Here is a 25,626-nt window from a genome sequence, read left to right on the forward strand (position 1 = left end):
AAATTTATACATGGTCTTACTGGGCAGTCTGTTCTATAACTGTACGAGCCTTCATACATGATGCCCTATCAATGTTTTTTCTTATTATTATTTATTACTGCAGCACATTTTACAATTGTCTTTGAAGGGTGTGTAGAATATGAAGCAATCTGCCCCTACCTTTATCAATTACTACGGTCAAGACCTGAGTAGTTTGTAAAAATTTGTGTGTTTTCTGGGGATTTGAGCGGGTGTTCTGTGGCTCTCTGGTTGTTTTCTTACCACTGACGCTGGGTTCACACCTGCGTCTGGGGTCTCCGTACTATGGTTTCCGTCTTCTGCATGGCAGAAGACGGAAACCATAGATCGGGTCCGGCCGTGCGCGGCGGTGAGCGTTTTAGGCTCTCCGCCGCGAAACCGGATTTTTTTATCCGGACACAGAGTAGTGCATGTCCGACTCTGTGTCCGGATTATAAAACCCGGTTTCGCGGCGGAGAGCGCAAAACGCTCACTGCCGCGCACGGCCGGACAGCTTTCTCACCCATTCAAATGAATGGGTGAGAAAGTCTCCTGCAGGCTTCCGTCTCCTGCATCTGTTTTATGCAGGAAACGGAAACCTGCAATAAGGACCGACGACGCAGATGTGAACGAGCCCTGAGCTATTCATTTGGTTGTTAAGTATCTGCCTTAAGTGTACACTTGAGGTCTCTTTGATGCGAGCCTCAGGTGTTTCATATACTCATCAACCTATCAGATTGCTTCGGGGTCTGTATAAGGCAGAGGGCTGGCGTTAGTCTTCGCCAGTTTTCGTTGTTACCAACCTGAATTCTTGGCCCGTTTAGGAGGAGTTACTTGTGGAAGTTGCATAGTCTCAGGAGCTGATTTGGAAGGAGTGTGAGTGTTACCTTGTGTGAGAGTCTGTTTTTCCCTCAACACTTCTACTCAATCCATGTTCTACATTTTTTGGTTGCTTGACACTGTCTTGGTATTAGTGAGGTTTTGTTTAGGGTTTCAGGTTTCCCTTTCCTCGCTACTCCACTGTTCCTCTCCTCATACTCCTGTTGTGTGTTTATGATGTGCTGCATGTTTGTTTTCCAACACGTCCCATCCTAGTTGTTTTTTTGTTTTTTTAAATGTAGATTGTGAGCCCCATATGGGGACCACAATGTATATATTTTTTTCCTATCAGTATGTCTTTGTAGAACGGAAGGAAATCCACGCAAACACAGGGAGAACATACAAACTCTATGCAGATGTTGTTCCTGGTGGTATTTGAACCCAGGACTACAGCGCTGCAAAGCTGCAGTGCTAACCACTGAGCCACAGTGTTGCCCCATCCTATTTGTTTCTGTTTGCAGCTGCACTAATTCTTCATTAGGGGTGACCACCTTTTAGTATCCCAGTCCCTAGCCTCTTTTAGCTCCCTACCTATCCATTAGGTCTTTGTGTTTAGAAGTTGTCGGGGCGAAGCTTAGCTTGGGAACAGCCGACCACCATCCTCAGGCAGGGCCTAGTCAGCTGCTGTAGCGCCAGGGAGAGTTTCCTACCCCATTCCCATAGAGGTGCATGCTGCATTCAGTATTCGGTTGCTTGGGCATAGAACAATCACACTATGATTAAGGGGGACCCATACCCCGAAACGCGTCAGTTCTTTTTAGATCACCTGTTATGTTTTCTGACTAGCACTGTTTTGTTCATTATGTGGACTATCCTTTTAAAGATGTTGGAATAAATAATTGAAATTTTAAGGACTCTGGAGTGTTGCAAACCATTCTCTTCATGTGCAGTAAATCTACTGTATATCTGTGATACATCTGTAGTAACATACTGTATATCTGCAATACATGTGTAATAATATACTGTATATATGTGATACATCTGCAGTAACATACTGCAGGGAGCATACTATCATGGCTATGACTAAGGGACACACTGGTCCTGAAACGCGTTAGCGGTTTTAGACACTTTTTTCTGTATTTCTTACTTTTTAACATGTTTTTGTACTATGTGTACTGTCTTCTGCAATTTTTAACAAGATTAATTAAAAGCTACATTTTATTCAAGTCCGGAGAGTGAACGGTCTTCTATTGAACTGATCTACTGTATATCTGTGATACATCTGTAGTAATATACTGTATATCTGTGATAGATCTGCAGAAATATACTGTATATCTGTGATACATCTGTAGTAATTTACTGTATACAGTGGGGCAAAAAAGTATTTAGTCAGTCACCAATAGTGCAAGTTCCACCACTTAAAAAGATGAGAGGCATCTGTAATTTACATCATAGGTAGACCTCAACTATGAGAGACAAAATGAGAAAACAAATCCAGAAAATCACATTGTCTGATTTTGTAAGAATTTATTTTCAAATTATGGTGGAAAATAAGTATTTGGTCAGTAACAAAATTTCATCTCAATACTTTGTTATATATCCTTTGTTGGCAATGACAGAGGTCAAACGTTTTCTGTAAGTCTTCACAAGGTTGGCACACACTGTTGTTGGTATGTTGGCCCATTCCTCCATGCAGATCTCCTCTAGAGCAGTGATGTTTTGGGGCTGTCGCTTGGCAACACTGACTTTCAACTCCCTCCAAAGGTTTTCTATAGGGTTGAGATCTGGAGACTGGCTAGGCCACTCCAGGACCTTGAAATGCTTCTTACAAAGCCACTCCTTCGTTGCCCTTTGGTGTGCTTTGGATCATTGTCATGTTGAAAGACCCAGCCACGTTTCATCTTCAATGCCCTTGCTGATGGAAGGAGGTTTGCACTTAAAATCTCACGATACATGGCCCCATTCATTCTTTCATGTACCTGGATCAGTCGTCCTGGCCCCTTTGCAGAGAAACAGCCCCAAAGCATGATGTTTCCACCCCCATGCTTTACAGTAGGTATGGTGTTTGATGGATGCAACTCAGTATTCTTTTACCTCCAAACACGAAAAGTTGTGTTTCTACCAAACAGTTCCAGTTTGGTTTCATCAGACCATAGGACATTCTCCCAATACTCTTCTGGATCATCCAAATGCTCTCTAGCAAACTTCAGATGGGCCCGGACATGTACTGGCTTAAGCAGTGGGACACGTCTGGCACTGCAGGATCTGAGTCCCTGGCGGCGTAGTGTGTTACTGATGGTAGGCTTTGTTACATTGGTCCCAGCTCTCTGCAGCTCATTCACTAGGTCCCCCCGCGTTGTTCTGGGATTTTTGCTCACCGTTCTTGTGATCATTTTGACCCCACGGGGTGAGATTTTGCGTGGAGCCCCAGATCGAGGGAGATTATCAGTGGTCTTGTATGTCTTCCATTTTCTAATTATTGCTCCCACAGTTGATTTCTTCAATCTAAGCTGGTTGCCTATTGCAGATTCAGTCTTCCCAGCCTGGTGCAGGGCTACAATTTTGTTTCTGGTGTCCTTTGACAGCTCTTTGGTCTTCACCATAGTGGAGTTTGTAGTCTGACTGTTTGAGGGTGTGCACAGGTGTCTTTTTATACTGATAACAAGTTTAAACAGGTGCCATTACTACAGGTAATGAGTGGAGGAAAGAGGAGACTCTTAAAGAAGAAGTTACAGGTCTGTGAGAGCCAGAAATCTTGATTGTTTGTAGGTGACCAAATACTTATTTTCCACCATAATTTGAAAAAAAAATTCTTACAAAATCAGACAATGTGATTTTCTGGATTTGTTTTCTCATTTTGTCTCTCATAGTTGAGGTCTACCTATGAGGTAAATTACAGACGCCTCTCATCTTTTTAAGTGGTGGAACTTGCACTATTGGTGACTGACTAAATACTTTTTTGCCCCACTGTATCTGTGAGAAATCTGCAGTAACATCCTACTAATATTATAAATGTGAAAGTTTGTATGTTTGTGTGTTTGTTCCTCAATCACGCAAAAACAGCTGAACAGATTTAAATGAAGTTCGGCACACAGATAAATTGTAACCTCGATTAAAATATAGGCTACTTTTTATTCCGGTAAATGACATGGCTTCATGACTGTTATGAATTTAAGTTCACATACTATATTAAACAGTTCTTAGCAGCAGCCTTATCTCAACCAGGGCTGTTATCTCACTGTGTAAACACACGCTAACCCTCAAGCATGTAGACACATTTGCATATTATCTGATCTGCTCCAGTGATGACAAAAGGACATGGGCAAAGACCTTTAATCCACATGGGAAGTTTGTCAATTTTAAACATGCCTGATAAAAGAAAATCTAATTTGTCACAAACAATGAGAGCTATGAAGGAGCCAGAAGTCACAGAGTTCTCCTCAAGTGCAGCTGAGGGGGATCATCAACGCCAACAACACATGCATCATATGGTGTCCCAGCGAGCTGCTGAGATACCAGAACATAAACGGACACAGCTCGAGGAATAAGTTCAGTGGCAGGCCAGCTTGACAGCTGCCGAAACGCTGGAGCAGGCGGATCATCAACACCAGCAACACGCTCATTATATGATATTCCAGCGAGGTGCTGAGATGCCGGAACAATCACAGGCACAGTGCAAGAAAAAAGTTCAGCAGCAGGCCAGCTTGAGAGCTGCCAAAACGCCGGAGCGTGCGGATCATCAACACCAACAACACGCTCATTATATGGCGTCCCAGCGAGCTGCTGAGATGCCGCAACAATCATGGGCACAGCGCAAGGAACGAGTTGAGCGGCAGGCCAGCTTCACAGCTGTTGAAACGCTGGAGCAGGCAGATCATCAACACCAACAACACACTCATTATATGGCGTCCCAGCAAGCTTCTGAGATGCCGGATCAATCACGGGCATGGTGTCAGGAGCAAGTTCAGCAGCAGGACAGCTTGAGAGCTGCCAAAATACCGGAGCAAGCAAACCATCCACGTCAGCAATTTGCTGAATATAGGTGGATCATCAACGTCAACAACCCGCAGATGGAGTCGCGGGCAGAGGCTAGTATATCTGTATATCTGTGATACATCTGCAGTAACATACTGTATATCTGCAATACATCTGCAGTAACATACTGTATATCTGTGATACATCTTCAGTAATATACAGTATATCTGCAATACATCTGCAGTAACATACTGTGTATATCTGCGATACATCTGCAGTAACATACTGTATATCTCTGATACATCTGCAGTAATATACTGTATATCAGTGATACATCTGCAGTAACATACTGTATATCTGTGATACATATGCAGTAACATACTGTATATCTGTAATACATCTGCAGTAACATACTGTGTATATCTGCGATACATCTGCAGTAATATACTGTATATCTCTGATACATCTGCAGTAACATACTGTATATCTCTGATACATCTGCAGTAACATACTGTATATCTGTAATACATCTGCAGTAACATACTGTGTATATCTGTGATACATCTGCAGTAACATACTGTATATCTCTGATACATCTGCAGTAATATACTGTATAGCTGCGATACATCTGCAGTAATATACTGTATATCAGTGATACATCTGCAGTAACATACTGTATGTCTGTGATACATCTGCAGTAATATACTGTATATCAGTGATACATCTGCAGTAACATACTGTATATCAGTGATACATCCGCAGTAACATACTGTATATCTGTGATACATCTGCAGTAATATACTGTATATCTGCGATACATCTGCAGTAATATACTGTATATCAGTGATACATCTGCAGTAACATACTGTATATCTGTTATACATCTGCAGTAACATACTGTATATCTGTGATACATCTGCAGTAATATACTGTATATCTGCGATACATCTGCAGTAATATACTGTATATCAGTGATACATCTGCAGTAACATACTGTATATCTCTGATACATCTGCAGTAATATACTGTATATCTGCGATACATCTGCAGTAATATACTGCATATCAGTGATACATCTGCAGTACCGTATTTTCCAGACTATAAGGCGCACATAAAAACCTACGATTTCCTCAGAAATCGTAAGTGCGGCTTATAGTCCGGTGCGCCTTATATATGGATGGAAGCGGCGGCAAACATACATAAAAGGCACCGTAAGGGGGCATTCACACTACGGAACGCCGGCGTGTATCACAGCCGTACACGCCGGCGTTACAGCAGGGCTGCCGGACACTTCCTATTCATTTCTATGGGAGCCGGCATGCGAGCGCTCCCCATAGAAATGAATGGACAGACACTTCCCATTCATTTCTATGGGAGCCGGCATGCGAGCGCTCCCTATAGAAATGAATGGAAAAAAGCAGTCCATTAATTTCTATGGGGAGCGCTGGCATGCCGGCTCCCATAGAAATGAATGGGAAGTGTCCGGCAGCCCTGCTGTCACGCCGGCCTGAAACAGAACGTGAAACTTACCGAGCGGTGCAGGGCGGGCGGGTGGGCATTCAGGCCTCCTCTTCCTCCGATGTCCTGACCACTTCCTCCGGCGCTCGCGATCTGATAATGGCCTGGGCGCATGCGCAATATCATAATGCTTCTACTACGGCTACTGCGCATGCGCCCAGGCCATTATCAGTTAGCGAGCGGCGGAGGAGGAGGACAGAACATCGGAGGAAGAGGAGGCCTGAATGCCCGCCCACCCTGCACCGCTCGGTAAGTTTCACATTCTGTTTCAGGCTTTTATTTTAAAACGGGGGGGTAGTTTAATCTAACTTTTACGGTTGGGCTCTATCAGCATGATTTTGCTGATAGAGCCCCTCCTCGCCTGCCGAGCGCTTCCAATAGAAGCGGCTGGCACGCGGGGGGTTAAGCGGCCGCTGGCAAAGTCTGCCTGCCGCCGCTTTCAATAACATATAATGCGCACCGGACTGCGGCTTATAGTCCGGTGCGCCTTATATATGAACCGAGACGGACTATAAGGCGCTCATGGGCAATGCGCCTTATAGTCCAGTGCGCCTTATAGTCCGTAAAATACGGTAACATACTGTATATCTCTGATACATCTGCAGTAATATACTGTATATCTGCGATACATCTGCAGTAATATACTGTATATCTGCGATACATCTGCAGTAATATACTGTATATCTGTGATACATCTGCAGTAATATACTGTATATCAGTGATACATCTGCAGTAATATACTGTATATCTGTGATACATCTGCAGTAACATACTGTAATATCTCTGATACATCTGCAGTAACATACTGTATATCTCTGATACATCTGCAGTAATATACTGTATATCTGCGATACATCTGCAGTAATATACTGTATATCTGCGATACATCTGCAGTAACATACTGTATATCTCTGATACATCTGCAGTAATATACTGTATATCAGTGATACATCTGCAGTAATATACTGTATATCTCTGATACATCTGCAGTAACATACTGTATATCTGTGATACATCTGCAGTAACATACTGTATATCTGATACATCTGCAGTAATATACTGTATAGCTGCAATACATCTGCAGTAATATACTGTATATCAGTGATACATCTGCAGTAACATACTGTATATCTGATACATCTGCAGTAATATACTGTATATCAGTGATACATCTGCAGTAACATACTGTATATCTGCGATACATCTGCAGTAATATACTGTATATCTGCGATACATCTGCAGTAATATACTGTATATCAGTGATACATCTGCAGTAACATACTGTATATCTCTGATACATCTGCAGTAATATACTGTATATCTGCGATACATCTGCAGTAATATACTGTATATCTGCGATACATCTGCAGTAATATACTGTATATCTGTGATACATCTGCAGTAACATACTGTATATCTCTGATACATCTGCAGTAATATACTGTATATCTGCGATACATCTGCAGCAATATACTGTATATCTGTGATACATCTGCAGTAACATACTGTATATCTGTGATACATCTGCAGTAACATACTGTATATCTCTGATACATCTGCAGTAACATACTGTATATCTGTGATACATTTGCAGTAATATACTGTAATATCTCTGATACATCTGCAGTAACATACTGTATATCTGCGATACATCTGCAGTAATATACTGTATATCTGCGATACATCTGCAGTAATATACTGTATATCTCTGATACATCTGCAGTAATATACTGTATATCTGCGATACATCTGCAGTAATATACTGTATATCTGCGGTACATCTGCAGTAACATACTGTATATCTCTGATACATCTGCAGTAATATACTGTATATCAGGGATACATCTGCAGTAATATACTGTATATCTGTGATACATCTGCAGTAACATACTGTATATCTCTGATACATCTGCAGTAATATACTCCATCTCCTTAGTACTGTTCTTGAGAACAACAGATCCATTACCTAGACGTGAATGCAATAGAAATGGTAATTTATGTGTTATTATTATTACCTCAGACCTTAACAATCTTAATGAATAATCATCATCTGTGAGAAGATGACATGGAGGGAAACAAGGATGTCTCAGGCATGACTCCCTTATGTTACAAATGTATGGTTTTGGAGCTGGCCCAAAAGCAAATGAAATCTTGACATGTATTTCTTTTGGCAGCACTGACAACAAACACAGATAGCAATCATGCTTAATCCGGAAATATACTTCTCAGAACTAAAACGTTCCAGAGACCCTATAATATACAATTCCGCAATTCATACAAACAGCATGTTAAACTGGAAGGCCAAGCTGACAGGATAAGCTTATAATGTGCAGCTTCCCAGTTGGAGGGGTAGGACACGCAGAAAATTACATGATTTATTGCAGTGTAACCAGGTGTCTGAACATCCACATGAGGTCATCTCGGGAGTTTGCGTACATGTCACATGTGTATATCCTGTAACTATCTCAAAATACAACTAGAGACAACCATAGCTACATCCAATACAGCAGACTATGGATTTTGTAGTGGAGTGCAGGATTTGTATTCTTTGTTGCCACTGATTTTCTGCAAATGACTAATACTAGTATAGAAATAACTAATATGCACCTGTCATTTTAGGCAACCTTCCAGGATAATAGCTTTGCATTATTTACCAATTTCCCCCTTTTGGACTCTATGTGTAGTTTGCAGTTCTCTTGGAGGTGGTTGGTGGGGATGAGCTGGCATTCTTTGCTCACAGCAAGTAAAGGAGAATCTGCTGCCATTCTCTCACTCAGAAACAGCCTCCTATACTGAGGCGAATAAAGTAATAAAGTAATTTGGGTATGATAGAACACTACTACTTAGCTCCAGCAACAGCCTAATATTTTGTTTCTGCATCTTTCTCTGCTTGCACTCTCTCCTCCCCTTCTCCTCTCTATAGACTTCAATAGATGAACAATCTGAGAAAAAGAGAGTCATGTGACCTTCAGGCCATGCCAAAATAGGTGTAGCATACATTCCAGAAATTAGTCATTTTCAGCAGGAATGGAAATGGGGTGAAAACAGCCCGATAAGAGAAGAATAAAGTATTTTTCTGTCATAGGATACATTACAAATTTTCATATAGTAGCAAAATATTGATTTTGCAAAATTTGTTAAAATGGTGGTGACAATTTAAAAAGGAGTCTACCACCTACCAGGCATATTCAACTGCCACCAACTGTTGCAGAGCATATTACAGTGATAAACAACATACATTTGTTATATACAGTATATATATATATATATATATATATATATATATAAATTCTGTTGATTTGTTATATGCAAATGAGTCAGTCGGTGCACTGGTGGTGGGCCTTCAGCTCCGGGAGGACTGCTCTTGCCACTCAGACCTCTACCATTTCCTTCCTGTGCATTTCCATGCAGTAAGGCCTGGTTCTCACCTGTGTTCGGTATTCCATTCGGGGAATCCACATGGGGACCTCCCAAATGGAATACCGAACGCATTGACAAGCTATGAGCACTGAAAGCACACGGACCCCATAGACTATAATGTGTCCGTGTTTTTTGCGCAGTCTCCACACGAGTCATGTGGACAGAAAAGTAGTTCATGAAGTACTTTTCTCTCCATATGACTTATGCGGGCAGCGTGCGGAAAACTCATGGACCCCATTATAGTCTATGGGGTCAGTGTGCTTTCATCAGCTCACCGCTTGGCAATGTGTTTGATATTCCGTTCGGTGGGTCCCCATGCGGACTCCCCAAACAGAATACTGAACGCAGATGTGAACCAGGCCTAAGAATTCATCATCCCACTAAGACATTATCCATCCTGTTATGAAAAGCTGTGCTCCTAGGGTCTGCAGTGCCACACCTCCCATGAGGCGACCTGATGCGACCGCTTCAGGCGGCGCTATGCCAGGACCCTGGGGAGGGTGGCATTTTTCCTCCTAAGCCAGTCCAGGAAAAGCTGTCCTGGACTGGCTTAGCATCACCAAGCGGTGGATTGGGGAGGCTGCTGGAGCAGCGCTGCTCCAGCGGCCTCCCCTCAAGCTCAGGCAGAGAGCAGGTCCTCTCGGGGCGGCTTTCTTTAGTTGGCCTCGGGTGGCGAAACATGCAGGTTCACCCCTGAGGGTCTGTTCCCAGTGCACCAACTATTTCTTTTGCGTAAGACTTCAAAGTTATTTTTCTCCAATTTTACAAAAGTGACATACCTAAAAAAATATTATGTTTATCACTGTAATGTACTCTTTAACACAGTGTAGCAGAATATGTTTGTGGGAAGTGGTAGACTTCCTTTAAGCCCAAAGTAGAGCAACCCCTAGACATATACTCAAGCATCAAAATAAGTCTGCCTCAAAAAGCACTTCCCTCTCATTTCAATGGGTCAGTAGCATTTTTTCCCCTAGCTGATTTTTTCAACTAGAGGAAAAACAATTATATGACCGATCTTCAGGCAGACTTTGCCTTGAAAACAATAAGAGACGCCAGCTGCATCCAAGGTGCCAATTTAGAACAAGGATCCACGGGGTTAAAAATTAACTCTTTATTCTTCCATATTAAAAAAGTTACAGATGTAACTGTACAGGTCAGTCTGGTACAAGGCTACGCGTTTTGGGCGCTATACGGCCCTTCTTCTCGGCTCTACGGCTATACGGCCGAGAAGAAGGGCCGTATAGCGCCCGAAACGCGTAGCCTTGTACCAGACTAACCTGTACAGTTACATCTGTAACTTTTTTAATATGGAAGAATAAAGAGTTAATTTTTAACCCCGTGGATCCTTGTTCTAAATTGGCACCTTGGATGCAGCTGGCGTCTCTTATTGTTGTCTACTGCTGTATCAGAGGGTTGGAGTCCGCCCACAAGCCGTGCTCTCCAAAAAGCCCTTACAACACGTTACAGGGTGAGCTGAAACGCTTTTTTTCTTGTTATTTGTCTTGAAAAACCCATTGAAATCAATGGGAGGCAGAGAAATCACAACACAATTTTTTGATAGTTATTGACAAGATTTTTGCAAAAACTTCATCAAAATCTGCAAGTGTTTGTTTAAGGCTAAGGACTCACGGGTATGGTTGAGCGATTGGGATCGGAAAAGATTGGATTCCGATCGGCGATCAAGTAAATTTCACGATCGGAATTCCGAACCGATCTTTTCCAGCGGGATCGAGGTCGGAGATTATTTCAAGAGCGGCTCAACCCTCAAGTAACTTTTCTCATAGAGAAGCATTGACTAGGGTTGAGGATCGGGATCGGAAAAGATTGGATCCTGATCGGCGATTGAGCAAATTTCACGATCGCAATCGGCTGAAAATGATCGAAAATCGGATTTTGAAATCGATCCTGAAATCTCAAGATTGGCTCAACCCTACTCACGGGACAACCCGCATCTATAAAGCACTGCTGGAAAAACCACAGCGGTTGTGCCTCATGGTTCTTCCCGCAGCACTTTAAACAGAAAGTTTGTGGAGTTTTCCTCTGTGGACTTTCTCTTACAATTATATCTACAGGGAAACCGTCAGCGTTTCTATAGATATAATTGACATGCTATGATCATGGCATGTCCGTGCCGCAGTTTTTACCGCAAAGTGGGCAAGTCGCAAGAATCCCATGCACTTTGCAGTTACTGGAAAACACCATGTTTCCCCGTGGGCCCCCAGCCTAAAGGCAAGTTTCCAGGTCCATACTGTTTGCCGGAGCAAAAAATACAATGAAAAACGCAACAAAAACCACATCATATAAAAAACGCAACAAAAATTCCTGTGAACATACCCTTAGGGTCCATTCACAGTTTTTTGGCGAGGAATTTGGCGCTGAATCTGTGTCAGAATCCACATGGAAAAAACGCCTACCCATAGATTTCTATGGATTGTGCTAGCTACCTTCATGCAGATTCCGCCTGCAAAAACAAACGCAGTCAATGGGAGGCGGAAAATCCACGTGGAATTGGCAAAAACCATGTGGAAAAAAACACTAGCGGTTTTTTCAAGGTCCATACCCTGTGCTGGAGGAAAAAAAATTTCCTAATTCCTGAAGCAGATTTTTTCCTCACCAAAAAACTCAGTGTGAATGGACCATTCACACGGAGGAAAATGGTGAGAAATATGGTGTGGCACGTGCTTTTTTTTCAGCGCTGAAATTCCACACCAAATTCGTCACCATTTTCCTCCATGTGAATGGACCCTAAGGCTGCATTCACACAGAGGAAAATGGCGCTGAATTTGGTGTGGAATCCACACCATGATGCGGATTCCACACTAAATTCAGCGCCATTTTCCTCCGTGTGAATACACCCTAAGGGAGCATTCACACGGCGTAACGTCCCGCGAGATTTGGCACGTGTACGCCGCGTGACCCTTTGCGTGCCGTACACGCTCCCATTCATTTCAATGGGAGCGGGGAGCGTATGCGCCGCGCTAGTTTGCGGCCGTGCATTTATTCACGGCCGCAAACTAGCGCGGCGCATACGCTCCCCACTCCCATTGAAATGAATGGGAGCGTGTACGGCACGCAAAGGGTCACGCGGTGTACACGTGCCAAATCTCGCGGGACGTTACGCCGTGTGAATGCTCCCTAAAATGAGATTTATCCATGAATATACATGACTGTTGTAGTTTTACATACCTTGACTGCAGCTATTTCCAGTGAATCCAGGGAAACATTTGCACTTGTTAAGTCCTACACATTCTCCATGCTTACAGCCCTGTTCACATATAGCTGGTGAATGACAAGGTGCAGTACATCAAAATATAATAATTCAAGTCAATCCAAGCAGTCAAACATACGTTATAGGGGTTATGTAGGATTACAAAACATGGCTGTTGTATTTTCCCAGAAAGTGGCATCATGTCTGTTGGTTACATGGCTATGCTGTAGTTCAGTTTTATTCATTTGAATGGGACTGCTCAGTAGCATTGCCATGTGACCGACAAATATGTCAAATAGGTCACTTTCTGAGAAGAAATCAGCTATGTTTTCTAATACTGCACAATCCCTTTAAATCAGGATAACCTTTGAGCAACTACTATCTAATGGGGTACTATATAGGGGAAAAAAAAACAACAATAACAACCACAATATTTATAAAACATAATATTATAAAATATAATTAAATTAAAATTCTAATACAAAGTTTGTCTAATTTTTATATACTGGAATTTTTTTGTGGGCAAATGAACTCAGAACCTCCATACATACATGGTACCCAATATCTTAGCATGTTTGCAATGTAATTTACAAACATATTTCTTACGCTAGGTTCACACCTGCGTTCAGGGTCTCCGTTCTGTGGTTTCCGTCTTCTGCATGCCAGAAGATGGAAACCACAGACCGGGTCCGGCCGTGAGCGGCGGTGAGCGTTTTATGCTCTCCGCCGCGAAACCGTTTTTTTTAATCCGGACACAGAGTACTGCATGTCCAACTCTGTGTCCGGATTAAAAAACCCGGTTTCGCGGCGGAGAGCATAAAACGCTCACCGCCGCTCACGGCCGGACTTCTTCCTCACCCATTCAAATGAATGGGTGAGAAACAATCCTGCAGGTTTCTGTCTCCTGCTCTGTTTTATGCAGGAAACGGAAACCTGCAGTACGGAGAGGAGAACGCAGATGTGAACGAGCCCTTATTGTTTTTGTGGCAGAATTCTGGCTTGTTTTTTGCTCCTTTTTTCTTGTGTGCACCTTTATTAATCACTTACTCAATTTTTTTAATGTGCCTTTTTTTCAAAAGTGACTTGATATGTCTTGTTTAGCTGCTGCATGTAGGAGTGCATCTAATTTACTTTTTAAGTATATGTTGCTAATTTTTTGTGCAAGTTCACTCCACTTTTGAGTTGGCTTTTAAAAAAAAAAAAAAAAAAGCACCAAAAATCCTTGGTGAATTCTGGCCCCTTCCCTTAGAGAACTGCAACAAATTTATGAACCAGCATAAACACTTTAAAAATAAGTCGAATCAGAAAAGTGGCATAAAATCCCTTCCTCATCTCTTTGCCTCCTCTGTCCTTGTTTTGTCCTTTTTATCATCAAAAAGTATAAAATCCCTTTAAGGCTAAAGCCCCATGTTGCAGAAATGCAGCTTTTTTTGTTGCAGATTTTAGGGAAGGGGTTAAAATAACAAAAGAAAATATATTCACATGTCCCAGAGCCCACGACTACAGTTTCCTAGTCCACAACCCCAGTCTTCTGTTCCAGGATTCCAGAGATGATGTTCATTGACCCTCCCATGGCTGTTGCAGTCAAACAGTGGTCCAGTGCTGGTGGTTGGTTACATCAGTGCTAAAGAGGCTCTGATTTTGGTTTCTCAATGACATACCCGGCCACCCACTTGGGCCAGTGGTTGTCTGCAGAGACTATGTGTGGTCAATGCAGGTCATAGCTGGTGTGCCGGAGCATAAGGCTAATACTGTAGACTGAGAAGTTGCAGCTGGGACGACGGGTCCTATGACAGATATATGTATGATATCTATGATCCTGTGATTAAAGGGGTTGCTAAGATATATTATCATTTTCTGTGCAGCCATACAGTATATCGATTAATCTTATGATTGACAAGCATGGACATGCATAGGCAGTAAATTACATCATTATGGAAAATTATTATTGCATAAAATTTAAAAAACGTAAACTAGGTTGTGATGATAATTTTGTAGTTTACCTTCACATTGGCCTTTGTTATTTCTTTTCCACCCATAGCAGCATTCAGTTTTAGTTCCATATCTACATAGCCCAGGTGTATTTAGAGATGGAATGAGCCGTCTATGCCTTCTAAAGATAGAAAAAGATGGCACTATTAATTATTTTTGCAAAGACATAATCGCCTTATCAAAGCTAAATTAAAAAAAAGATACAACGTCATTGTTGCCTTTATAGCAATGGTGTTTATCGCTTGAAATACGTTTCCTTTGCTGCCTAAGACCTGGTTCACATCTGAGTTCAGGTCATTCCGTTCCCCTCTCTGCAGGAAAAACATGGAGAGAAAAGTCCTTCAAGCAGCACTTTTCTCTCCGTATTTTTTGTGTGGAAACTGAGCTGAAACGACACGGACCCCATTATAGTCTATGGAGTCAGTGTGTTTCCTAAGGTAAACATGTATTACAAATTGTAAATAAACCTGTGCATTTCCAGTTATGCTTGTAGATACCCCACAAGGCCACACCTATGAAGCCTGTCCTACATGGTGACCCTATTGCCTAGGCATATATGTAACACCAGAAGCTTGTCCAGTAAATATGATCTGGTTGCCTTGTCTCTGTTGGAAGTCTCTTTTGCCAAAAAATAAAAATTAAACAGTTAGTTCTCCCAGTTGTATCTTTTTTACATTACTATCAAACTACTGGTGGGAGAATTACCTGTAAACATAACTGGATGTAAACTTTGGATTTGCTTTGGTACTTATTGTTTTGAGAGAAATATATTTTAATGCCCCATATTGTGAAACACGTAAAAAACACTGCAGACAAAAAGCACAGCAGAAGCGCATCACTCCCTAGATCTGCCCTGTATTGTAGGCTCGTCTATGGCCCCAGTAATGAGCCCATTACCCACAGTTGGAGTTGAGGCCTATTCCAGACCTGCCCTGGACCACACATATGTCAGAAACCTGGGGCTAATATAGTGGATCCCCAGCACTCTGCCTGTCAACTTCTCACACTGCTCAAAAAAAAATCAAGGGAACACTCAAATAACACATCCTAGATCTGAATGAATGAAATATTCTTATTGAATACTTTGTTCTGTACAAAGTTGAATGTGATGCCAACAAAATCACACAGAAATCATCAATGGAAATCAAATTTATTAACCAATGGAGGCCTGGATTTGGAGTCACCCCCACGTTTTTTTGCAGAGGTGGGGGACATATGCAGCTATCATGATAACATGTGGTAGTTCTTTGGTAGGTGGTTAGATAAGCCTGTAGTGTGTTTTTCCATGTTAATTTTAGGGGTGACTCCAAATCCAGGCCTCCATTGGTTAATAAATTTGCTTTACATTGAAGATTTTTGTTTGATTTTGTTGTCATCACATATCACATCATATACACACACACACACACACACACACACACACACACATTGCATGCATCGAAAGAAATTAGTAGTTTAAGATAAACACTAAAGTTATCTAAAAAAAAATAAATCCAGATAACCATTAGCTATAACATCTATTTTTTTTTAATAATATTAGGAAACGGGAAGTTATATAATAAAATAATTTGATTCTACTATATACAGAATCATGAAAGAAAATTAAATTAGTCAATAGTGCTGCCAAATCCCATATTATTTCACTTAATCCAGCAAATTGGCCTGCAGGGTTGTTATAGTTTCAGTTATCTGCTAAGGTCTCCACAAGTGTACAACATGATATCAGTGTCTAGAATTGTGCAGGAAATGGCTGAAGTGGTGTTAAAGTGTTTGGTTTCATAGAATATTCTCTATTACTTCCTATTAATGATTTGTAGATGCCTTTATATCAGCAGATTTTGGCTGAAAAAATAAACTTTGTGATTATTATATTTACATTAGGCATCTGGAATCCTACAAATTACCCAAGTGTTGATATATAATATGCATGTTACTTTAAGAGTCCTCTTACAACAGCTTATGTAGAACGTATAGCACAAAGGAAAAGTCTGTTCATATTTGCATATATCTTCATGATGTGCAGCAGATATTCTTGTGCAGAGAAAACTCTGCTGTTCTAACGTTATTGGAAAATTCACAATTTACGATAAGATACGTAAAATAGTAATACAAATAAGTAATACGTAGTAATAGTAATTACAAATTTCCCACAAAAATATTTTTTGCCTTCCAATTAAAATGATATGTAGCACAGCAGGCTCTCTCCTACTAGTCAGAACCAATCTTCTAGCTCCAGAAAGTCCCAAGTACTCTGAGTATTAGAACTATGAATAGAGAGTTAAGAGAGCCAGTTATGAGTTTAACCCTAATGTTGCTACACTGTGTTTCAGGTTGGTGTTGGGAAATTAGAGACCAAACTATATAACTGCAAGTCAAGTACGGTATTTGCATACTGTTGATAGACAAAGTTTGTCAAGTTGTTCACTTAAGTGAAATTCTGCTTTATATGCAGTTTGTAAAGAGTTGCCAAGATAACTCCAAGAAACTATGTGTGGGATGAGAGGGAGATTCCCTTCCCACAGGTGTGCTGCTGAAGACAGGTTGGTTCAGTGGAGTTAACAAATTGTTGTATTTGCCTTGTGAGTGCCTTCTTAAAAGACTATTTAGTAAACAGTTATAAACTACATCTAAGGCTGTAACTGTAAATTGTAGTAAAGGTAATTTTACTAGTGGCTGTTTTGTGAGTAATCTGCTTTACGCTTCTTAGCTGTGTCATGTGACCAACACTGAGAGCATTTCATGTGTGGACAGAAATGTCAAGACTGACATTGCATGTTTAAAGGATGTGGTGTCACTTGGAGAGTCTTATTGCTGCTCATATGACACAGCTGAGGACATGAAGGGAATTGATAATTCACAAATACAACCACAGGAAAAAAAAAAGAGTAGTTTTGTTACAGTTAACTTCATGTAACTTTCTAATGGCCAGGATAGAAACATTTCAGAACCATGGGCTTAAGTCTTAATCCTGTTCTATTTGCAGAAAAGCTGTTTGTTTGGTTTTTTGCAGGTTTTGCTGTGTTTTCTTTGAACCAAAGTCAGGAGTTGGTTGAGCAGAAGGGAGAAGCATAAGGGTTCCCTAGATATTTCCAATGCCTTCTGTAGCCACTACTGGGTTTGGCTGGAAAAAAACCACAGCAAAATCTGCAACGATAAAAGCTGTGTTTCTGCAACATGGGAACTTAGTCTAAAGGGGTTTTCCCTTTAAAGGACTTTTATATTAATGATAATCAGCTATCCTTAGGAAAAGTGAATGTGAGAAAGAGTACCATTCTGGGATACAGCGTGATGGATGGAACTATGTTATTCCTGGATTTACTTCAGCCTGTTCAATCAGATGATCAGTAGGGGCGATATTGGCAATGGAAATTCTAGGAGTTCCCTCCATACAGATTTGGAAGAGAATTTAGGAAACACTTTGCCCAATCATAGCTAGAACATTTAAAATGCTCCAAAAATTACCAATTTTTCGAGAATGGAGCACGCCCATTGTTTTTTAGTCAAACATGGTGGTTATATTGCAAAAACAATGGTTCTATTGAAAAATCCCATTTTATTGACTTGTAGTGTTACAGGCTTTTTGTTATTTGGCACATAAATATGGTACTGTGTGCCTAGTTGAAACGTGATGAAGAAGAATTGGCTTTCCAAAATATAAAGCCATAAACAAATTATTATTACGCTGTGGAACAAATAGTCTTGTCTGCGTGAGCAGTGGCAGTGTTTGTTGCTGTCGCAATATGAGTGGCAGTACAGCATGGAAGAGGAGGGGGAGTAGGAGAAACAGTTGGTGATGGTGATGATGACGACCACCATGTGCTAGGTGTACATATGACCTGCCTACAAGGAAGATCAGGGGTACATGGCGTAGGATGACCTGGCTCACTTCCCTTGCTAGTGCCACTGCCAAGTGATGGTGATGTCTTTTCATGTGAATATGTAGAAATGTAGTTCCTACATATGTTCCTGGACCGCCATGGTTAAGTTCTGCTTGCAGAAAAATAGCAGAGCACTAAAAGCACATAAAATGGTGAACTTGTCATTGAGTATTATTCTACAACTGCATCAGTTAGCTTGGGGTTTCTTTTTTGGCCGTTACAATGGCGGCAGTTTGTATGTATATAACAACTACAATACATACAATATATTCTACCAGTAGCAATACAATTTGTATTTATTTATTTTGCTTACTTATATAGCGCCATCATATTCCACAGGGCTTTACAGATATTGCCACCAGTCTCATATATGGCCCATGTAACCATGATGTAATTTTAATTGACTGCACAAGTATATTTATTATAAGGAACATTAAAAAGGCACCATTAAGAGCCTTTTTTGGAATTGTGTATTTTGCATTTTGCAGACAGAGGACAATAGGCGAGATTCCAAGGAGACTCTGTGCAGAAGATAAAAGGACCTTTACTGTCTTGACTATGGGGTAGAGCTCTTTCCAAAGTGTTTACCGCAGCAGGTACTTGTGCATGACATGGTTGCAGCCACCTCTTTGTAATGTGATACATACACTGTCTGTGAGCAGCTGTTTTGCTACATAATAATTCACTGAAGGTTTCTCATCATTCTGGGAACACACCATTTATCTGTCTTATTATTCAAGATCAAGACTAGCACAAAAGAAAAGCAAAGACAATTCATTTAGCCTTACGTTCCCTCACCTTAGACATCTGAACGTTAGGTACATGTATAACTACAGTGATATAAGAATTAATATTGAGGTAAAATTAGCACCAACAAACTGTCTAACACACTATAAACACATCAAGCCATTCATTCCACAATTCTGGAGGAAAAGATTGCAAAAAAATTTTTTGATCTTGCCCGAAATTTTGCATCATTTTGCATTTTTACACCACTCTCTTTACTTTTGAAAAGAGGTTGGATAACCTATCTAACTGCTTGTATACTAGATGTATAGAATGTGTCTTTTAATAAAAATTGTTGGAATCTTACTTCAGTAAGTAGGTGGTGTAATAACTGGAGTGGCAGCTTAGGACACAAGTGTTAGACTTGTAGATGAGGCAAATTGTTAGAAGTTTATCAAAACTGTCTAGGGGTAGTGAACTTTATGGAATCACCCTTCTTTCAAATAATAGGTGACAAATATCTGGTCACTGGGGACCCCACAGCTTCTTGGATCCCCACTGATGAACAAAACAGAAGTCCAAAGACCCCAGTTCCTCTGAACTGCATAACTGGACTATAGTGAAGTGTGTGACAGAAGTCATAGAAGTGATCAGTGGGGACCCTCAGAAATCAGCTATTTATCACCTATTCCATAGACAGATCAGTGTCAATTGTGGGAATAGCCCTTTAAGATTCTCTCTTGCTATGGCAGATTTGGCTTGTTATACTGAATGCCCGTTTCTTTCAATGAACACCATGTAATGCTGTAGAGACACGTGGGAAAACTGCACACTTGCCACCAGCTTTTCTCATGGGTTTCACCTGATTTCTGGGGCCCCAGTAGTTGATAATCTTATATTCTGGAAGGTTTTTTTAGCACAAAGATTTCTAAAGATAACATTTTTGACATAAAAGAACTTTGGCCATAGTTTATACAAGTTGTCTAACTCATATCCACTTATATTAACTTTAAGCAACATTAGATGTAAATACAGGCTTGAGTGGACTTTAAAGGGGTAGTGCTACCAATACGAATAGGAATGAGTAATCTGAATGAATGAATGAATGAATGAATAACAATTCTGTTTAACATATTGTAATAAAAATAGTTTCCTTATAGAAATATCACAATGATCTGCTTATTATAGCACCCTCTAGTGTTCCAAATGTAAAGATCTGCGGGTATCATTCTGGTGAGACTCAGTTATTAATAAATGCCCTCTAGAATACAGTATAGCTTCTGCTGTATCCTCAGTAAAGAAGCAGAGATTTCATTTAAGCTGGACACAGGTTTTAGTTTTGCCGTGAGGTCCTCATCTAATGGTCTTCCCCTTACTGTTTGAAGTCTGTATCATGATCTTTATCTTTAACTGGCATTGTCTCTAGAAAGCAGACAGATTATAACTTAGCTTATATGTATTAACAGGCAATTGGCAGCTGTCTGAGGTTTATTTTTTAAATCTTACTCTGGTTGGATTTGATGGACCTTCATGTCCTTAGTAACCTGTTCTGTCTGATTTCTAGGAGGAACTGCTATTCCAGTAGTTGATCTATCTCCAGGGCAAGATAACAAGTGACATGCGAGAAATGCATCAGTTCACACTCCTGCTTCGAACTGGAGGAATTCCTGGAACACATTTCTGTTGGCTTCCCTTGTATGAGAACATCTGGTGTAAATTATTATTTTGCGTTCTGCACCAGTTTTGCACCTGTTTTCTTGCAGTGAAAATAATGAACGTGTGATATATAAACAAACATGGCGTAATTATAATGTTTCACAACACAAACCTTTCCATATGGGACACACCGAGTTCTTCGGCAATTTACCCAACTGCTCATTTCCTGCAGCACTTCAAGTAATTGACTGCCACTTATTCAGCTTCCATTTAACACTGCCCAGAGACCAGCAAGTACAATGGCATCTGGCCGATACATCACACGTATGGCACATTGCTTATTCAGACAAGAGACAGACCCTTTAACCCAGACAGAATTTTCTTCTTATTATACCACAGCCCATAGCAGAGAATTGACTTATAGATCATTAACCTGACAAAGCATCTGCACATGGGTAAAGACATTAAAGCGTTGTGTAAATCATATTGTGCATCAAACTCCATAAATTGTGCTGCTTTGCTTGGATTCTATGCTTTATGTAGTGTATGACTTTAATAACCACTGACTGCTCTAAATTCCTAATACACTGTGCGGTACCATATAGCCCATGGCCCCCATCTGTATAGAGGATATTGGTTATTTACAGACACTGGTCCAAAGATATGGAATATGTCCATAGGGATCTATACCTGTACCCTGCCCAAATGGACCATGAATTCCCTAAAGCACTCCTGAGATCAGAACTGGGGAATGTTTATTTAAAAGAAAGTATATCCAGCATTTAGATTTCTGTTATTATAGCCCTATTTCTAGTGCATCCCCAGTAAGTATACATCATGTTACATATGTATTTGTTGATAGTCACGCGTTTTTTGGCTGCACAGAAGGACTTTGTATGTGAATTGTTATATGACATGCATTAAAAGAATACGTTTAGGTATAGACATGCACACTGACCTTGAAGACTCTGCAAATCTACCTGCAGCAGAGGTGAAGTATAGACCTAAAAGAGTTATCCACAGCAGCAGCCCCATGTCTGAGCCCAGCACCTGGAAGCTTATATAGTACTGAGAGGTAATGCACAAGCTTCTCCCTTGTTCCTGAGGAGTTGTGTGAAGTTACTAGTGAATGGAGGGCAGTCCTGAGAGTCCCTGTAGTGCTATTCACTCCATCCCTGTGTGTGCTTCTAGTAGTGGGGGAGCACTTTTCCTTTAGCTTGGCTTTTGTTGGGTGTTAGCTCTGCCTTTTTCCTGCCTTTAAGCAGCTGCATAAAACACTTGGCTGCTCTAAAATTCCAGCCAGTCTGCCCTCACAGTCACTGATGACAGCGCAGAAGGTTGGTGGGTTGTGGCAGGATTTTACATAGGGAGGAGTGGGCTGTCTAGGGTTTTCCTTATTTTAACCCTGTGTTCCCACTACCTGTGTACAGATAGGAGATCTCACAAAGTACTGGTGTATACTGTAACTACATGCAAATACTGCCTTGCTAAAATAAGCTACTATTAGTTCTCTCCATGTTTTTAAGACAATCTATATATAGACAATGTATATATAAACAATGTATATGTCGTAGGGAAATGATGAAACTGGAGATTTGATCAAATCATGGAAGATGTTAAAATAACAACTCTGTGGGGTCATTTCCCTAATGAAAGTAAGTGATTTGATCAAATCCCTGAAATGCTTTAGTGAAAAGATGAAATAAAGAAAAGTCAGGACTTGTACAGCTCTATGTTTCGCTTGTTATCAGTCCCCCTTTACCTGCGTTCTGTGCTGAGACAGGCAATTGCGGTGGCGGGCAAGTACCAGGGGCCCCCAGAGGCTCTGTGGGTCCCGGCACTTGCCCGACTATGCTGTGTGCTGATGCCAGACCTGGCAGGTGCCCATACAGACAATATTTGCAATCCCCTGGGATACATTTTATTTTCCTGTTCTATGGTCCCCATATATTATAATGCACCCCAGTGGCCCACATATATTACATATAATGCTCCTCAGTTGTCCCCACAGTATAATGTGCCCCAGTACCATCCCACATAATATAGAGATAGAGAAATATGGGTGTACATATACAAATAATTTTAATAATTGATTGGACTTTTTCTATATTTGCTGTCACATTGAATCACCTTTCTTGTTTTGTTACCACACCCTGAGTTGTAGATCTTCATGGTCCATAAATTGACAGTTTTCTCTCTTGAACAATGAAGCAACAATGTCACCAAACATACACAGAAAACTTAAATGGTCATTTTTCAAACAACTTATGCTCAATTATAGAATAGAATACCCTTCCTGGAATTCTAAATCGCATTGAAAAATCTGATGTTTTTCGCCATAATCATTGCTTTGAAAGTCCTGACACTAGGGAGCTCCTAATCTTTAAAGAGGACCTTTCATGAGTTGGGGCATATGCGGTCTTTCACGATCTGTGCCCCAGGTGTAGAGCTATCGGTGCCGGTACCGTAGCTCTTCACCTGTGGCACAGATCGTGAAAGCCAACAGTGCGCTGAATTCAGCGGTATATAAAACCGCATGTGCCCCAACTCATGAAAGGACCTCTTTAAATCTGCTGTTCTCTAATCGTTGTTAAGCTAGTTTTACACCTGTGTTCGGGTTTTTTTTTCTTCAGGTTCACTTGAAGTTACCCGTATAATAGACTATTATAGAGTCCACCAGTTTCCGCCCAAAAAATGCAGAGAGAAAAGCACTGCTTACAAGACTTTTCGCTCTGTATTTTTTAAGTGGATTCGGGGAAGGTATGAATCTAGCCTTAGGTAGAAGGGCCGTAAAGGGGTTGTACGATGTCAAGGATTCTATCTATACTGGTAGCTTATGTAAATTGAAGACTTTTCCTAAATAAATTGCTTTAGAAATTCTGCTTTGTTTGCCTGGTATGTGAATTTATTCCTCCCATTGTTTACACAGCATTTCTATAACCACAGACCTGGGAGATGGGACAGGTAATGTCACTTACTCAGTGCTGACAGGGCAATCCGTTCAGCTATTTGCAGTTTGCTGATAAAGCTGAGTCTGTTATCTCTCATAGAGAACACGGATATCATCGTCTTTGCTCCACCTCACCCTTCAATGGGTTCCCGCTTCCATGTCAAAAGAACATTGGCCCCAGAACGCATTGTGGTTTTTCCCACAGGGCTTTACACAGAAAGTCCTATTGGGATACCACTGGCGTTTCTGTAGGTATAATTGATATGCTGCAATTTCCAAAACTGAAACGCTATACGTATGTCTCCGCAATGTAAGGCTTGGTTTCGCTAGAACCCCATAAACTTTGTAGTGACTATAAAACATTGCCAATTTTGCCACGGCGCTTATGCTACATGGGTTCTCAGCCTCAAACACTAAATCTTATACTGATGACACAATACTTTTAAGGAAGAATCTGTTGTAAAACAGTCTGTGGGGGTAAATATAACTTTCATTGCTTTCAACATCACCCAGGATAACAAAGGTTGTTATAAAATATAAACAGAAATATAATGCACAGCAGAAGATGGGACTCTAGGATGTTTGACAGCTCTACAGATGAATTGGGAATATAGGACAGAAGGACATGTATTGCATTAGTATCTCATATCTTATCTTACCACTCGGTTCAGAACTATATTATAAATGATGTAATAAAACTATACTGTGAGAGGCCAACATGCAGCTGAGTCCAGCTGTTTGAATGTTTGCCAATTGCAGCAACATATTGGGAACATATTACATGTTGTCATATGGCTTTTCTAAATCTATGAGGCCCAAGTTTGATCCAAAGTGTGACAAAATAATGGAATTAGCCAAAGGCTGATAATCCTTCTATACTCATTGATTCATACGCTGTTAGGGGCACACGCAAGGGCGCAAGTATGAACGCCCACTTAGTAACAACAGTACAAAAAATGAGACCTACCAGAAGGAAATGTATGAAAGGCCTGTAATTGCTCATTAACACTATGAGAACAATTTGTAAAGTGGTTCTCCAACCCCATTATTTTTTAAAAAAAAATAATGTACAACAGTGTAAACTTACAAAAGAAGTGATACTTATGGCAACTTTCACCAAATCTGCTGCTCCAGTGCCAGCTTCTCCACAGTTTACCTTACTCTATTCTTCCTACTCCAACAATGATACATTGCCATGAAGCAGCCAATCACTTACTACAATGAATATGGAAAACACATTATAAGAAATATACAAATAAAGTCATTCAGCTGTATTAGTATGCGTTAAAACAAACTTGTTATGTCTGAAATGAATCAGCACTAAACATTACTAATTGAAGTCATGGAGCAGAGAAAGAGATTTGTACCCCAGATCACTAAAGAATACTAATAAAAAATAGATAATGGATAGGTAGTAGTCCTTTTATGGTTATCTCCCTAACAAAGATGAATCATTCATCCAGGGGCATTGTTATATATCAGCCTAT

At 40.7% G+C, this 25,626-nt stretch overlaps 1 protein-coding gene across 2 annotated transcripts in view; it reads right to left on the reverse strand.

Moving 5' to 3' along the window:
• The window catches only part of EGFL6 (EGF like domain multiple 6), a 76,683-nt gene extending 54,203 nt beyond the window's left edge, over nt 1-22,480 (reverse strand). For both annotated transcript variants that reach the window (XM_075265045.1, XM_075265044.1), the window contains exons 1-3: nt 22,148-22,480; nt 14,941-15,050; nt 12,916-13,008 (exon numbers count right to left, since the gene is read on the reverse strand). In XM_075265045.1, the coding sequence (XP_075121146.1) occupies nt 12,916-13,008; nt 14,941-15,050; nt 22,148-22,224 (280 nt within the window). In that variant the 5' untranslated portion in view covers nt 22,225-22,480. The remainder of the gene's footprint in view (nt 1-12,915; nt 13,009-14,940; nt 15,051-22,147) is intronic.
• Nucleotides 22,481-25,626: the final 3,146 nt, after the last annotated feature.

Source organism: Leptodactylus fuscus, chromosome 2, assembly GCF_031893055.1.
Source record: "Leptodactylus fuscus isolate aLepFus1 chromosome 2, aLepFus1.hap2, whole genome shotgun sequence".
Classification (NCBI taxonomy): Eukaryota; Metazoa; Chordata; class Amphibia; order Anura; family Leptodactylidae; genus Leptodactylus; species Leptodactylus fuscus.